Here is a 17,279-nt window from a genome sequence, read left to right as displayed (position 1 = left end):
AAGAATTTAATCATCAGTGCAGCTCTCGGCATGAATATTTTATGTTCTATGTGTTTCTTTGAATTTAACAAAATAGCAATGTAAGTGTTTTAAGGAAGTTTTGTAAAAGCAAGTTTCAGTATGGTGGAGGATAAAATGCACTTATTTCTTCATATCTGATGTTTTTTAGGTTTTTCCTTTATTTTTCCTTTATTTCTAAAACTTGTATGTAACATTTTAGACTTATTGGACTCATTAATTACTAATTTGTCAAATTTGGCACTGGAACAATAGACACCTCTCATGTTGTTATAGCAGTGGCATCGGTGCAACATTGCATAGTGTTGTTTGTAATGTTTGTTCAAACTAAGTCGTATGCAAACATGTTTATTTCAAATGTAGCACAATTTGTTTTGTAATCAAGCGGTGGCCGTGACCTGGTCGCTCAGTGACCAGAGGCTCAGGGTTTGCGGTTCAAATCTTGCTCTGTCCTAGTCATGTGTTGTGTCCTTCGGGAAGATCCACCCTTTAGGCTGTCCATGCCACTGCTGTTGAGTGGGTCGACTGCCGACGTAGCTTCTGCTACAATAATAATAAGAATTTATACGTATACCTTTTGTCAGTATTGATGCCAGAAAATTGCAAGAGTGACTCGGATTCATCACAATCACTAAGTTTACATGCAGTCAATATTTGGGTTAACATCAATATTCCGGTTTCTGAAATATTCTGAACGGACAGAGCTACTCGCACATTTAAATACCCTGATTGAAACACATCAATGTTGCAAATAGACAATTTCCACATTTCATAAAAAAAAAAAGCTTATAGAGTACAGCGGAGTTGTCTAAACTTTTTCCATCGAAAAATGAATATTAACATGAAAAACAAAAATATCATCATCCCTGTACAGCTGTCAGCGGCTCAAACTTACAAACAAAATAAATGCCTAAGACCTCTGGAGCTACATATATAGTATGTTACCTTACCATATATATCCAAATCGGTAAAGTCTCCAAATCAATTCTCGACAAATAGGTTTGGCGAGCTATTATAAGCTTGATTTAAAACGTATCTATCAAAAAATGTGTGCAGTTTTTCTTGATGGGTCAAATTTGGTTTATCTTTTTAGCTCCACAGGTATTTTGAATGTAGATCCTCCTAATTCTGGATTCTGAATCACAGTACAACTCAGGACTGCAAAAATAATATATAAGATAAAAAGCAATAAACCTCTTTGAAACTGACCCTGCTTGAAAGTTTTTATAATTGTTGCATAGCAATTTAGATAAACTAATTGAAATATAAAATAATCTCTTCTATTGTCTTAATATGAAGGTGGATGTAAATCTAAACAGTGATTGTGATATAAAAAATAATATTTAAGGATTGCAGACTAATTGTAGGTTCACGGTCACAAAATAGAGACATACCTTTATAAAAGGTTCAAACCGACAATGTTCTCTTCTCGTGTTCCAGGAGGTAATGTTAGTGGAGGATGAGTCCACTTCTTGTTACTGCCTAATGGACACCACAAGCTGCCACCTGCTGCTCAACCAGCCTGGTTCCTACGTACTCGTGGGCGAGCCCTTGACACAGGCTGCCATCAAGAGGCTGAAGCTGGCTGTGTTTGGGAACATGGAGGGCACTTCCATGAACTACAGCCTGCGGGTGTATTGTGTGGATGATACACCCCATGCCTTTCAGGTGGGGAAATCTTTTTTTCATTGCACACATCCATCAAACAAAGAACTAGTAGAAACTGTTTGGGATAAATTTCAGACCTGTTTCTATGCGTGGCGCTGTTTACAAGCCATCACTCTTCACTTATGGAAATCAGAACAACACGAGCACTTCAATTTTCATGTAAATGACAATTCAATATGTAGTATATCAATACATGGGGTGTGATACGATTCAAGATTGGTTCATTTGAAAGTGGAACGATTTGACTCGATTCAGTCAGATTTCAATTTCATTCGATATGGTACGGTTCGGTTCATCGGAAAAAAAATCTCTAATAAATAATGATTCAATACATACCATGATATATTTTAAGGATTTGATCCAATGACGTTTTTAAATCATACACGAATATCTGATTCAAACGTTTTTTTCTAATGTATCTATTCTTCTGTCTACTTTGCTGTTTTGTGGACTGGATGTCCAACTTTTTATTAGTCAGTAATTACCGTATTTCCCGCACCATAAGGCGCGCTTAAAAGTATTTAATATTCCCAAAAAATGAAGGTGCGACTTTTAATAAGTTGCGCCTTTTGTGTGGACCGAATTCCAAAATCTGTGAAGTTGTTTAGTGTGGCTTCCGTAATATACAGGCGTAATATGTAGACCCGATGAACCAATCAGAGGACATTACGTTTTACGTCGATTGGGGCAAAAAAACAATCAGAGTTGTTGGTAACACGCAGAGTAGGTACCTCCGCCGCCATTGATAAATAATTACTATCGTTTGTGCAAAGCAAACTGCATTAGGACCCTCTAAAATGGCACAGACAAAGAGACATGCTTACAAGGCACAATTAGAGCTTTCTGGAAAGCCAGGATCATTGCAGAAGAGCAACGTGACAACGGCGAGATAATGACGAGAGGGAACGTTAAATTGCAAACTTGCCCAACTGTTTACTTTGGTTACGGAAGATGAGGATTTTGATGGATTTGCGTATCAATATTGATTAACAATGTGAGTACAATACAGTACGTGATTAAATAGTAGAATAAAGTACAACGGAACTGACTGCCTTGCTCCCGTGATGTTTTTTTTTTTTTTTTTTTACCTTAAGTCATGGCATGCATGCACCCTATAATGTAGAGTAAATACAGAAAAGCCCCCGGAATTGAGTCTGCGCCTTTTAACATGAAGCGCCTTATGGTGCAGAAAATACGGTAAATATTATTTTTCCCGGTAAGTGGAAATGAAAAATAAAACACTGCTCCATTGATTGCGTTACAGTTCGACAGACTTGATACTTGAAATCTCTGTGCTATAATCATTTCCAGTCAAATGTTAATCAATACTTATATTGTTATCGTTTTCGACTTGATTTGTTTTTCGGCATCCTAGATTAGAGGCGTTTGCAGCATTGCGATCCCTTAAGTGAACAACTGGGGAATCAGGTTCCTCATGATCCCTTGAGAGACTTGACTAAACAGGAAAGCTCAGCCTTGTGACGCATTTTTCCCTGTGACCATGTCATGTCAGAGCCATCAGCAGCAGCTGGCTTTCTGAATTTGGTTTATGCCTTTCAAGCCGACGCCAGACGTGTGAGCATCCCTTGGGTTCTTGTCTGCCTAACACCGCAACTCTTTTGTGTGTTTTCCAAGTTGTAGTAACCACACACTGCTTTCTGGTTCCGCAGGAAGCCTAATTTACTAATATAAACAAGTATGAGGGGATTTTTTTAAGATGTGAAAAATAGAGGCTGATACTGTGCATGGTGAGGAATTTTCTTTTAAGACTACACTCCAGTCTCTTATTGACTGCTTTAGAATATATTTAATAGATCCTGCTGAATGAGGTAATGTACTGTACAGTCATAACATGGTCACGCAGTCATTATCTGAAACACCATTGGAATATTTTTCTCAAATAATAGTATACAGATCAAACGTTGATCAATAAACTGTCGCCTTGTGCACCTGCTCTGCTGGCGTTCCAGTCTCTCTTTTCCCTTTTTCCTCTTTGTTACACATGGTTATACTGCCTCGCTTCCTGAGCTTGTCCGCAGTGACACACATTGCTCAGAGCCAAGCCGCGCACTATCAGTGTGTTTAAACGCAGTTCTTTCGTCACTTATAAAGCCGTGAAGTAGTGCATTTGTCAAAGGTGTAGGATGACTGTATTGCAGAAAAGACACCCTATGCTCCAGTTTCCTAGATGTCATTTTACTTTTGTTTTCAACTTGAAATTTTCAATCAAAGTTTAGCAATAGTTGCTAGTTTTCATGCCCAGTGAAATGACAGAATCCAATTTGCCTCAGGAACATTATTCCGAACAAATAAATTACCGTATTAGCCCGAATATAAGACAAACCTGGTTATAAAACGACCCCCTTTTTCAAGACTCAAGTTTGAAAAAATACTTTTTGAACACCAAATTTAACTTTCATACAGAAAATAATTACAGTACATCTTAAACAAATGATAATAACAATATATTCTAGAGAAAAAGCATGTTATTTTGCCTCATTCAAATCATGCAAAAACTGTCTACCACATCTTAATATCTGAACATTTAAATATGTAAACGAAAGTGCAATCAGATTTGTAAATGAATGGCTTCTGGTTTTTCCATTTTCTGTTATCTCTTCTCTTATTTTCTTCTCTTTTCTTTCTTACAGCTATTTTTTTTTTTTATTCATCGTGCTACCACTATTTTTATTTTTATTCTTCGTGACAGGGCTTCGCTTTGGCCTGAGGAGTTAAGTTCAGCATTCGCTTTAAAGATATCTGGCGGCATCTTGCGTTGTATAATGTCTAGACCCCGAATATAAGACGACCCCCACTTTTTCAGTCTTATTTCAATGCAAAAAACACCGTCTTATATTCGGGCCAATACGGTAAGTACACTCTCACGAGTAGCCCACTGTGTTCTTGTGCAGGATCTCAATCTGAGTGACCTTACATCAATTACAATTGTGTTCGTAATCATTGAGATGTCCTAGGAGAGACAGGCCAGACATGAAACCATCTCACTGGGACACTCAAGAGTGATGATAAGTAATCACCTGCAAGCGACAACAAAGTGATCTGTCATCATCGCAACTTCAATGTGGAAGACAGACATTTATTTACCATTGACATGCTCATGCAAATGTTTCAACACCAGGAAATACAAGCTTCATTTTACTCTGTAGGGTCTTGCAAATGTGATGCTAATGGAGAGCGCAAGTTGGAAGATTTGTTAATGTGGTAATCTGTCAGTCGCACTTAAAAAATTAAATTTGCGACTAGACAAAAAGCAAATTTGATCAAAAAAGGGTTGACAACAGGTGTTTGTACTGGAATGCAAAATTGTCTACTATTTCTTTCATCTTACTCGCTTTCCTGATCTTGACCACTTATACCTGTCTTTCTTTTACTCATTCCTTCCCGTTTGCCACCCAGGGAGTGGTGGCAGCAGAAAAGAGCAGAGGCGGTCAGCTCCTCGAGGAGCCAAAGATGTTGCCTTTTCGAGCAAACACCTTCAGCCTGCAGGTGTCTATCCAGGATGTCCCTCAGTTCTTGTGGAGCATCAAACCCTTTACCACCTGTCAGGTAATGATCACCAGAACTGACAAATTATGCCTAATCAATAGTAATCATAAAATACTGTACACTGCAGTGTTTCCCAAATGCTAAGGAGCATATTTCACATTGGAAAGATCTCATGGTACACCACTACCGTATTTTCCAGACTATAAGGCGCACCTAAAAACCGAAGGTTTTCTCAAATGCCTTATAGTCCGGTGCGCCATATATATGGACCAAATTCCTAAATTTAAAGTGGCCCGAAGCATTGTGTCATGAAATCAATCATAAGTGGACTATGAATCATGAATCAAAAAGACTATGGATCATTATTTTGTGATTATAAAGTAATTTGTTGTGTCTGAAGTTGAAATAAAAAAGATAAAATGGAGAATGATTTGATTTGGATTAAAAATCTGACATGATGCATTAATGGTGCGCCTTATAGTCCGGTGCGCCTTATATAAGGACAAAGTTTTAAAATGGGCCATTCATTGAAGGTGCGCCATATAGTCCGGTGTGTCTTATAGTCCGCAAAATACGGTAAACTAAAAAGTATATGTGCCATAACTGAGTGAGGCATGGCAAAATACTAGTTGCATACTACGTGTGGTTTAACCAAATGCAAAAATGGGGAAATAAGTCTTAAATCAAGATTTACACACATATCACAGAAATAGTTTTACTACTGTGGCCACTCATATCTGTGGCACTCCAGAGTGCTACACTAAATGCGTACAGGACCCAGAGCTGGCAAATGTTCAGAATTATCTTTGGTGAATATCTTGAAGGGAAATTTGAAGTTACATTACAAGCATTAAAATGTTTTGGTTATAACTAATGTGGCATAAATTTTACACTGAGTAGTGATGTAATGTGTTTAAGTAGTGTATTTAATTCATTCATTCATTTTAAAATTACAATTATAAAAAGTGAGGCGTTATCAAAATACACATCAGATGAACTCCTTCATATGATCCAACTGTCTTTCATGCATATCGTCGCTCAGTCACTTTGTCAGCAACTACCAGCAGATGATAGTTCTTGCTGTCTAACTGTGATTGTCGTCAAAGTCAACGCTGTTGAAAGAAAACAGTAGAAGAAATGAAAGGGAACAAAGCGGGACAAGATAAAGACTTGACAAAAGCTGTTTGCTGTGAAAAACAAATGATTATTCTGACATCTCTGCAGCTAGTTGGTGGAGAGATACTATGCTTGCTGACTACTGCTAAGGTGTCCTTGAACAAGGCACCCGCCTCTTGAATTTAAGGGCAACAGTGCATTGATTTTTTTTTTTTTTTGCTGTCCAAATGAAAATACAGTTGCTGACTAGCTTATTTGCTGCCATTCCGTACACATTAAGCAGAGCTGTTAATTTTGATAGGATTTAAAACACTTTTACCTGCAAAATTCTACCTGACTGCTGTATCAACATTAGATGCATTTATAAACAGCTGACCCAAACAAATACAGCAAATTAGTCTCTTAGATGATGATTGTTCAAGGGTGTAGTATTCTAAATATGTCTTGCTGCAATGCCAGTGTTGCAACGACGTATAAATTTGCATTTTCAAAACATACATGTGGCATTTGATTGGCTGTGATTATCACTTCTCGGCAATTGCATAGTTAAAAATTCCAGCTCTAATATGAATCTTGCTCTTACCCACCTTTCCTTTTCAGGATCAAAGTCACGCGGTATCTAATAAGTAGGACAGACTGCTGCACTCAACCGCCACTGTTTTATTTATTACTTTTTTTTTTTACCTGTGAAATAAATTTGCAGAGCTGCTGAGCTGTATTCTGACTCAAAAAAATACTGTGAATGCTGGACGAAAGGTCTGTGCTTCAAAGTCATCCGCCTTCTCGACAGCTTTATTTATGAGAGCCTCGGGACAACAGACACGCCTCGCTTTGTGGAGCAGCTGTAGAATAATAGCCGAGCATTGTGGCATACGTCAAGTCAGCTTTTAGTGCTGAAGAGCATCCAAGCTTTTCTACACCTCCCCCCTACCTCTCCCTGAATATTATCGCCTGTTTTGTGCTATGCCGTGCAGTCAAGATCAAAATCAGAAGGTTCGGGTCTTCAGCAAGAACGTAGGTCAACACGTTTAATACAGTCTCCTCGGAGAGTAAGTGGCAGGTCACATAATATAGTATGCAGATTTGGTGGCGATAGAATCCTGAAGAGGTCAAAGACATTCATACGTAGAGATATGCTGGCTCTCCAGAAATTAAATATAAATGAAATCAATCTTTCAAGACCCATTAAAAACCGACCCTTATTATATATCAGCAATACACACATATTTAATGTTAAAATGGTCTCTCGGTGAAAATCCTGTTCTCCTGAGACTCATCCTTCATCCATCCATTTTTATAGCGCTTGTTCTCATTTGATGAGGAGCGCAGTACCCTGGACCAGTTGGAGGGCAAATGGTCAATCGCATCACGCATGTCCACGAACAGCCATTCACACCTACGTTCACAGTTTAGACAATTACTGTACAAACTTACACTTAAGAAGACAATATAGACTATTCATTTCAGCACAGGCAGGTCAGAGCCAAAATTTGATCGCTGAACCGTAGAACAATGCAGCAAGTGTGTTGTGCATTTCCTATTCAAATAAGATCTGTGTTTTTAATTACCGTATTTTCCGCACTATAAGGCGCACCGGATTATAAGGCACACCTTCAATGAATGGCCCATTTTAAAACTTTGTCCATATATAAGGCGCACCGGATGATAAGGCGCACCTTCAATGAATGGCCCATTTTAAAACTTTGTCCGTATATAAGTCCATCTATTTGGACACGCTTGCCGTAGTGGCTCAATATTGGTCCATATATAAGGCGCACCAGATTATAAGGCGCACTGTCGGCTTTTGAGAAAATTTGAGGGTTTTAGGTGCGCCTTATAGTGCGGAAAATACGGTAACTGATTTGATTGCCAAATATGTAACCTCAACCATTTTTTTTTTGTTTGGGGGGGACAACTCGCATTTCTGGATCTGATGTGTGAGTAAGTATGGGATTGAGAGCTGAGTCATGTTTTTAACATACTCTGTCACTATATGTTACTGGCAGGAATTCTCCTTTGCCCAAGTGTGGTGCAGCAACCTGCAGCCTCTGCACTGTGCCTTCTCCCTGGAGAGATACAGTCCCGCCACGACCCAGCTCTCCTGCAAAATCAGCGTGCGGCAGGTCAAAGGCCATGAACAGATTCTGCAGGTTTACACAGCTGTTTGCAAGGTGAGCCACTTCGTCTGCAGGCGGGAGACAGACGGGACAGTGGACTTTCTTGCTCAACCTTTGTGTAACCTTCCTGCAGTGTTTCCACTGTCAGCAGGATGAGCTCTCCTGAGCTCGCGTCGGATATTAATAGAGTGAGGACGCCATTATGTTTTGCCCTAAATTTATATAGTTCAACACATAACAGCAATCTAATAATTTCCATCGATGTACTAATCTTTATTCAGAGAGCTACTTTGAACAGAAAATGACTACTTTCACATTGGCATGCATCAACACCCGGGAGCTTCTCAGCGTAACAAGCGTCTTCTGTCAGCGACTGAGCAGCTCCACTAGAGCAGCTAGGAGTTTGAAATCCTTATTCAAGAGCACCTTGACAAGCGGCTGTTTCGGCAGAGGAGAATGATATTCGTCTGCTCACAAGTGCTTTTTCAGAGTCGCTCACTTACATGCTTAAGTTGCCCCGTGGCTTTCAACACTGCCAAGCTTTCATCATCCTCAGTAGATGGATGCTTTGTCAGATGTGACAAGGAAACAAAATATTTTTCTACCCACAGCAGTGGTAGCGCTACTTATGTTAATTATATTACCGTATTTTCCGCACCATAAGGCGCACCGGATTATAAGGCGCACCTTCAATGAATGGCCCATTTTCAAATTTTGTCCATATATAAGGCGCACCGGATTATAAGGCACACCTTCAATGAATGGCCCATTTTAAAACTTTGTCCATATATGAGATATATACATTTGGCCCGCGGGCCAGACTTTGGACACGCCTGCTGTAGCGGCTCAGTATTGGTCCATATATAAGGCACACCTGATTATAAGGCGCACTGTCGGCTTTTGAGAAAATTTGAGCTTTTTAGGTGCGCCTTATAGTGCGGAAAATACAACAAAGAGGACAAACTATGATGCCTATTCTAAATAGCAAATTTAAGCTAGCTCACATTCTTCCTCACGCTGCTTCAAAAATATCTCTCTGTCATGGTAATATGCAATGTGCATCAACAAAATAATGAATAGGAAAAAAAAAAGAAATTTAAACAGATTGGTACATATGCTATATATAGAAATTTACATTTGAACCAAACAAAAATGGCACACAAATTGTACAGACAGGTTAATTTTCTACATTCATACTATATCGTTTTGAACAAATATATTTCTCTTAGGTAAATGTTTTGTGGAATTCGTATGCTGTGTGCCAATGGTAGTTATTCATACTTGCAAATAATAGCCATGCAAGTTTATTTTTAAAAATGCAAGTCGAGTGGTTTGGGGCTGTTTAAACAGTAAGAAGGGAATGCATGACTATGTTACTGTCGCACACGCAACATGGAACACTGTTGATCTGCGTGTTTACTGTGACAAGCGCAGAGACATTCATCCTAGGATTCCAACTCTCAAGACAAAAATATGTGAAAAGTGTGAAAAATATCTTTTTAAAGGAGTATGTACGTATCACTAAAAAGATCATTTTGGCAATCTTGTCTTCGAATAGAAAAAGAAAGTAGAAATCATTTATTTGAAGCGTACACATCATTTGATCACATCATATAGTGTAATATTGCGTTGCAATATTTAAAAAATAAATCATCTAACAGATTAAAACATGCTTGGCCCCCGCTTCTTTTTCCCCAGACTGAAAAGGAATTGGTTCCAATTTTCATGCAGACGGACTGCACCATCACCTCTCAGACGGGGCCCAGGGCTTTCAAAATCCCCTTATCCATCCGCCAGAGGATTTGCGCCACCTTTGACACTGCCAACGCCAAGGGCAAGGACTGGCAACTCTTAGCCCACAAACTCCATTTAGATCGGTAAGCCACCTGCCTCTTTTGCATTTGATGTGCACGTTGTCTTGCGATCATGTCACATTTATAAGGTTTGTTTTTCCTGACGAGAATGTTTCAAACATATGCATCCAATAAGCAAATGTACTTTCATTTGTTGTTGAAATACACAGATTGCATTATACAGAGAGAATACAGATATTTTAGATCACATTAACTCATACTGTTGAACAGTGACATGATTTGTTTGAAGTTTTTGTATCATAAATGAAATACTATAGAGTGAAAAATAAAGTTGCAGTATATCATGCAGTGCGATTCGCTCCTGGTCAGTCCTTGGTGTCAATGAAAAATCTGATGAAATTGGCCCCTGTCCATTTGTGGTCAAACAGTAGAGAAAATGGATTGAACAAATGAAAACTTTAATCAGGTGACTCACACAGGACATCGCCCGCATCAAGGTTATTATAGGTAGCAAAAACAAATTAACCAAAACTAAAAATGAAAAGAAACATTCAGGTTAAAGTAAAACTTGAAAATGCTTTCCAAAAAAACAACAACTACATCTTAAAGTTATAAAACTGACAAAATTTTTATTTGCATCATAGTGTAAATGTTCTTTTTTGTTTTTGGCCGTAAATATAATACATGAGCTTTCGAGTTCATTTTAAAGGTATTCATTTTGGCATTGTTGTACGTCTGTACAGAAGAAGGAAGATCAATCAGTCATTTGAGAATTGTAGTGTATTTTATTACACAATACCTAGTGACTTTTTATTTTAGATCTTGCACTCAATAAACATTCCATAAACAGAAACTACAAAACGACACTAAACTGACTCATTTGTGAAGAAATAAAAACTACAAACCTGTTCCTTATTAAACCTAAATGTCAAAAGGGGAGGGGGGGATAACTAACTAACTAAGGAAACTAACTATCGTGAAAAATCCCAAAGTATTACAAACCCTCACTGATTTACCTCATTAGAGGCAAGATGAGCTCCGTATCAAAAATTATTTCACCAACATAATAAAATCCAGTTGTGACTAACATGTAAATCACCACAAAGACACATTCCCATATCAAGCATCATGTTAATGACAACGTCAAAATTTAGTATGAACAATGTATGCCTGATGAAATGTCAAGTACCCTACGTGTACTTCAAAACTACAGAATGTACTGATATGGTTGTGCTTGTGTGTTTTGTGAACCCGAAACAAATGAGGAGAGCTTCTATTGTTATGGTCACTTAGCTCCTCAATGTTTTTTGCTGGGTTTTGGATTGTGGTGGCTCTAATCTCCTGCTCTGCTGCTCATGAGGGGCCGCTATCTTCGATTTCTTTGAGGTACCAAATTATCTAGATAAGATTTCCTCTCCGTGCACTGCTGGATGGTAGGTTTGGATTGCATCTGATCACACAAAGGCTGCAGCCTTTTAAGTTGGCATTCTCTTTGGGGTGTTTTAATCAGTTGCAGTGAAACACTGACCCCCACTGGACTATATTTGCATAACACATTGACGCGGCAACAGGCAAGGGCTCCTTAGTTTTCGTTACTATTCTGAAATGCAGCTTTTCTCCCTTTGTTAAGAGATCATAGCTTAGATTTGTTTTTAAATCATGGTAATGCATGTTTACAGGAGCACACCGTTTATTTCAGTTTAAATTAATGCATTGTATAATCATAGTGAGTCACGTTTACTTTGCAGAGTTTTGCCCATAGATATTTAGTGGGACATGCATATCTTTAAATGATTTTTTTTTTTTTTTTGTTAATTAAATTTTAACCGGTCAGGTCATTGAATTTAATGAATTCAGTTTTCCCGTAAAATCTCAAGACACATAGCGGTCTTAATCAACAACTTGTACTTCTTTAAATAGCTTCTCAACTTCTTATTACAGCTGGGAAATCTATGCTGGAAAGTTTATTTGCATATAATTATCAACATGTTTAATCCTTGAGATCCTAATTAGATGATGAAAATCCCACTGTAATTACGCCACTCACAGCATTTAAAGAGAACCAATTATGCAAAGGTGCAGCTCTATATTTATGTTCTGGGAGAGTCCCAGACAGGATTTGCACAGAAAAAAATATATATACTAGCAGTTTTTGTGCTTATGGACCAGTGAAACAACAGCAGGATGACGGAATGAATAGATGAAGTGGAATAAAAGAAGGTAGGTGACAAAATCATCTATAACATGTACATCATGCTAGGGTGTAAAATTAATCATAGCATTTGAAGCAAAGATGTGATTCTGTAGAACCATAGCCTACAGAGAAATGATATCCTGCATGCATCCATTTTCAGTACTGCCTGTCCTCCACAGTCAACATTGGTACTACACCCTGGACTGGTCACCAGCCAGCCGTAGGGAAAAGCAGCTGCAGTAAAGCCCTTTTCACACCGTATTGACACACACACACACACACACACACACACACACACACACACACACACACACACGCACGCACACTTCAAAATGGAAAAGAGATGGCGGAGTGATTTTGGGTTATTTTGTCGGACTTATTGACGAGTAACGGTGTGATTAAACTTATTTAGAAATTAGACATTAGATGTTCTCTGCTGCTCACGTCATCGCCCTTCATCTTAAAATGAGCAGTCAAGACATTTTCTTTTTTTATCAGTGAAGGATGCATCTTGTCTAGGTGTGTCTTTGGCTCATGAAGCGTCCACAACATAATATAATCAAACAGGACTAAGGTCAAAATGCCACAGCTTTATTTTGCCCAAGTAAAAATAAGTTCAAATAAAGAAACAAAAAAGGACTGGAGACCCTAATCAAAAGTGAAACAGGTGGGAATCAATGCTCTTCTGACACGCACGCACGAAGAATGAACAAAAGAACCCCGACCAGAACCAACACGACTCTTAGCAGGAAATTGACATCACGTGACAATAAGGGCGCCCCAGTGTCCACTGAACACATTTGAGATGGACTTGACTGATCTCGAATTCTGGCTTTTTTTTTTCTTAAGAGCGCTTGTGCACCCCAACGAGGATTGCGCCCTGGGCGGTCGCCCATATTGCCCATAGAAAAAACCGGCCCTGGCTATTTGTAAGGACTTGTTTCAGGGACAAGAGCTGCTGCTTGTGGAAGTTATGACTAATGTTCTGCATCTGTACAATACAGAAGAGTTCCAGGAGAGTCGAATCGGGTCACAAAAACAACAGTAATATAATGTGAACTCAAAAAAAAAATCCTTCCAGGGCAGCCGTGGCATAACAGTCAAGTCAGAATAAACAAAATCTTCCTTCTCTTCCCAGGGTGAAACACTCAATTTTACTATATTCAGACAAATTTCAGACTCTTGATTTGTATGGCTTGAAAATTTAGTAAAGATTCTTTTCGTCTTTATTGCTACACGTTTAACAACTGCACATTATTTTTCAAACGAAGTAACGTACCAAACTGTTATCAAATGTGTTTATTACATTACATATTATTATTACAAACCATTAGTACATATACGTATCAGTTGAATTTTGGTGAATATAGTACGTTCCTTACCTGTGAGTCACTTAACTAATATAGTTGGAGTCAATCAAGGTCTGACATCTGTGAAGTAGTTGAATAAACTACATTCCGCAAGTTCCTGAGAGAGAGAGAGAGAGAGAGAGAGAGAGAGAGAGAGAGAGAGAGAGAGAGAGAGAGAGAGAGAGAGAGAGAGAGAGGGAGAGATAGGGGGGAGAGAAGGGGAGAGGAGGGGAGAGAGAGAGGGAGAGCATGCCTGCTGCCATGTTGTAAACATACATAGCAAATTAACAAACATGTCAAGAAGCCATTACAGCAACTGTCCTCTTAGTCTCCATCCAACTAACATTACCATGACCAATAAATCCCGTTAGTCTCCAGCCAACTATCATTACCATGATTAATAATTATGATATGATGAATGGAATAAGGGTGGCACCACTGTACTGGCTAGCACATCCGCCTGACAGTTCAGAGTTGCAGTGTTTGATTCCGACCTTCCTGTGTGGAGTTTACCTGTTCTCCCTGTGCCTACTTAGGTTTTCCCCGGGTACTTTTTTTCCTCCCATATTCCAAAAACATGTGTGGTAGGCCCGTTGACCACTGCAAATTATCCGTCGGTGTGATTTTGACTGTGATTGCTTTTTTAATTATGTGTGCCCCGCAATTGGCTGGGAGTCCCCCGCCTACTGGCCAAGGACTGCTAGGATAGGCTCCAGCATGCCCGTGACCCATGTAAGGATAATCATTTCAGATGATGAATAGATGGATAAATGGAATCTCTTACCATTGTCACATTTTGTGAGGATCAAAGCTGTATACTCTTTGTAAAATTGTAAATACAATAGCTGTCCCAAATGATGATGGGATATTGTCAGAGTAGCACAGGAGAGACCAACTACATTTTTCCCATTTCTACATACTTCCAGCGTATTCCAAAATGTTTATTCATATTTAAGGACGGTTAATCATTTTCCTACTCCCCAACCTTGATGATTCTTTTCTATTCATTCATTCTTTTTGTGCATCTCAACAGAAACCTTGGTTATTTTGCAAAGCAGCAGAGTCCCTCAGCCATCATCCTGTGCCTATGGGAGGCCCGCCACCAGGACACGGCTGACCTCGACTCTCTCGCCAGTGCCCTTGAAGAAATTGGCAAGATCCACCCCAAAAGTTACCCCAAGGATCTGGATGAGGAGGAGACTGACTTGAATCAAATACAGGCGTGCAGCCTTAGATGAACGTGCACATTTCCAAATGGTACAGCAGAGGACTCGGCATCTCAATAGCCAGGCTGAGGGAAGAGCATCAGGCTGTCTGAATGCAGATGACAAACTGGTGATGTAGAAACATTGATCTGCCCGAACAGGGAAAGGTTAGGCTTTAGTACCTGCTGTGGATTCAACTACGACTCTACTTTTTATTAATGATGCTAATCAACTTCTTCACATTATTCTTTTGTTTATAATTTCATTTTCCTTGCTTGTATTTCATCCTAGTGGATTGGTGGGTGAAGAAGTCAAGTAATTTCTGAATTGGCACGAAAACAAAACTGAAATGCACCATCTCCTGGCGATACTATTGGCAGAAGATATTTAATGCTTAAATGTTGTATTTAAAACTGTCTTGAAGATTTAGTTTTTCACAACAAAGAGCAAACAGAAAAAATTTCAGACTAATATACAAAGTGTAATAAAAAAAAATACAATATAGGCCTACTTTACGTGTATCATCTGTCCTACGGCAGCATGGACAGTGTGACTATCTGACGTGGTTACTGTCCAGTGATAGTGATTTCATACCACATTTTTATAGCTGATAACACTTTTTTTCCACTGCCAGAGAGATGAGTTAATTTCCGAGAGCTGTCGGGTGCATGACTGTGACTTATCAACCAATTTCACCATTAGGAGCTGTCATGTTGACTTCACATGAGCACACCAAATTCAATGCATCTCTGTTTATACTGGGGTAGCAGGATGTTACCAAAACCGCAAGTAAAATATATTCACTATACGGTTAGACACCACCAAATGTTTGACATTGTTGCAAATTTGGGCAGGGGTCAAAGGACAAACTCTAAATAATCTAACAGTCACTTCTCAGTAATGTTCTGATGTTGGTTTCACTCGTTTTTTTTTCTTTTATATTTGTCAGACTAATTAAGTTCACCCAGGAGGAAAGGCTTTGGGAGTTTATGCTAACAGAGAACTGACTGAAATAATGAGTAGGTAAGACCGGCGACAATTGTAACATTTTTTACATTTATGTCTCTAACCAACCTCTTTTGACCGAAGGCGGGGACGAACACCGTAAATATTGAACGGGGCCGTGCATGTATACAAGATCCACTATCCAACTCAACAACAAAATAACCACATACTGTAATTTAGCTCCCAGTGCAACAAGCTTTCTTGCACAAAAATGATCGTTCAAGGATGCCACAAAAATGCTGAACAAGAAACCAACATTAAAGCGCAAGAACTCAATTAGTACAGTTTTTCACACACAAAAAAAATCAATTCACTCAAAAATGTAATATACCTATTCCAGGCACAAAGTACTTTATTTGTCCTGCATATTATTCCAAATTAACAAAAAAATATTAGACCCTGTGTTCTGGATTACAGCAGTATAAGACTCAGTGTAAGTGAAACTAAGACATGTCTAATGAATTGTGATATTATAATTTAAAATTCAGTAAAATCAACCTTTGTTGATTTTGTCACTTTGTCACCTGTGGATTTGCTTATTGACAGATTTATTTATGTTTCCCAATATCTTTTCCCGTTTGTTTGTTTTTTCTTCACAGTCCAATCAAGCGTCGGTTGTTACATAGCTTGGGGTAAAATGTTGCATTCTCAAATTATAAGGCCCTGATAATGACTAAATAAAATATATATACGTATATTATATATATAATTGTTTTGTTAAAACATTTAAAGAAAATCAATGTGGTTCTGCAGAATGTTGGCACTTCAAGCACACTAACTTATGAATCTTTACAAGAATAAAATTGTACAAAAGGTACCACTGTGCACGAGCTACAATAAAAATTTTGTGGAGGTGACAAGCCTATTTTTCATTTCACCTTCCAGTGTCATCTTGACACGTGTCAATTATTGCCAGTGTCAGGCCTTGAGTGTAACACATTACTTCGTACAATTAGTTTTTGCAGTATTACAAGTAGCGAGTTGCTAAATGTGTTACAATGGTGCAGACCACAAGACAAATGAACTAATATTGACAAGATAATGGTTAAATGAAACAATCACTATGAGAAGACTTTCTTATTCCGATCTCTCACAAGATGCGTGCCTATTTCAACAAAATTCCAAACACTTTATTTTTACATAATGGTCAGCACTTTACATGGCTGAAGAGGGATTGTGAGACCAATCACTGTCATTGTTTCATGAAAGAAAATGCAAAACATGTTCAAAATACGGAACAAACCCAATTAAAAAAAAAAAAGCAGTGTTTAGAAATGTGAAGAAGA

At 38.5% G+C, this 17,279-nt stretch overlaps 1 protein-coding gene across 3 annotated transcripts in view; it reads left to right on the top strand.

Moving 5' to 3' along the window:
* unc5db (unc-5 netrin receptor Db) overlaps positions 1-16,330 on the top strand; it is a 164,972-nt gene extending 148,642 nt beyond the window's left edge. For all 3 annotated transcript variants that reach the window (XM_037258271.1, XM_037258272.1, XM_037258270.1), the window contains 5 exons: positions 1,459-1,686; positions 5,104-5,253; positions 8,316-8,480; positions 10,125-10,303; positions 14,817-16,330. In XM_037258271.1, coding sequence (XP_037114166.1) covers positions 1,459-1,686; positions 5,104-5,253; positions 8,316-8,480; positions 10,125-10,303; positions 14,817-15,021 — 927 coding nt within the window. In that variant the 3' untranslated portion in view covers positions 15,022-16,330. The remainder of the gene's footprint in view (positions 1-1,458; positions 1,687-5,103; positions 5,254-8,315; positions 8,481-10,124; positions 10,304-14,816) is intronic.
* The last annotated feature ends 949 nt before the right edge of the window (positions 16,331-17,279 follow it).

This window comes from Syngnathus acus, chromosome 9 (genome assembly GCF_901709675.1).
Source record: "Syngnathus acus chromosome 9, fSynAcu1.2, whole genome shotgun sequence".
Taxonomy (NCBI): Eukaryota; Metazoa; Chordata; class Actinopteri; order Syngnathiformes; family Syngnathidae; genus Syngnathus; species Syngnathus acus.
The sequence above is the reverse complement of the archived record's forward strand: the minus strand, read 5'-3'. Positions and strand labels throughout refer to the sequence as shown.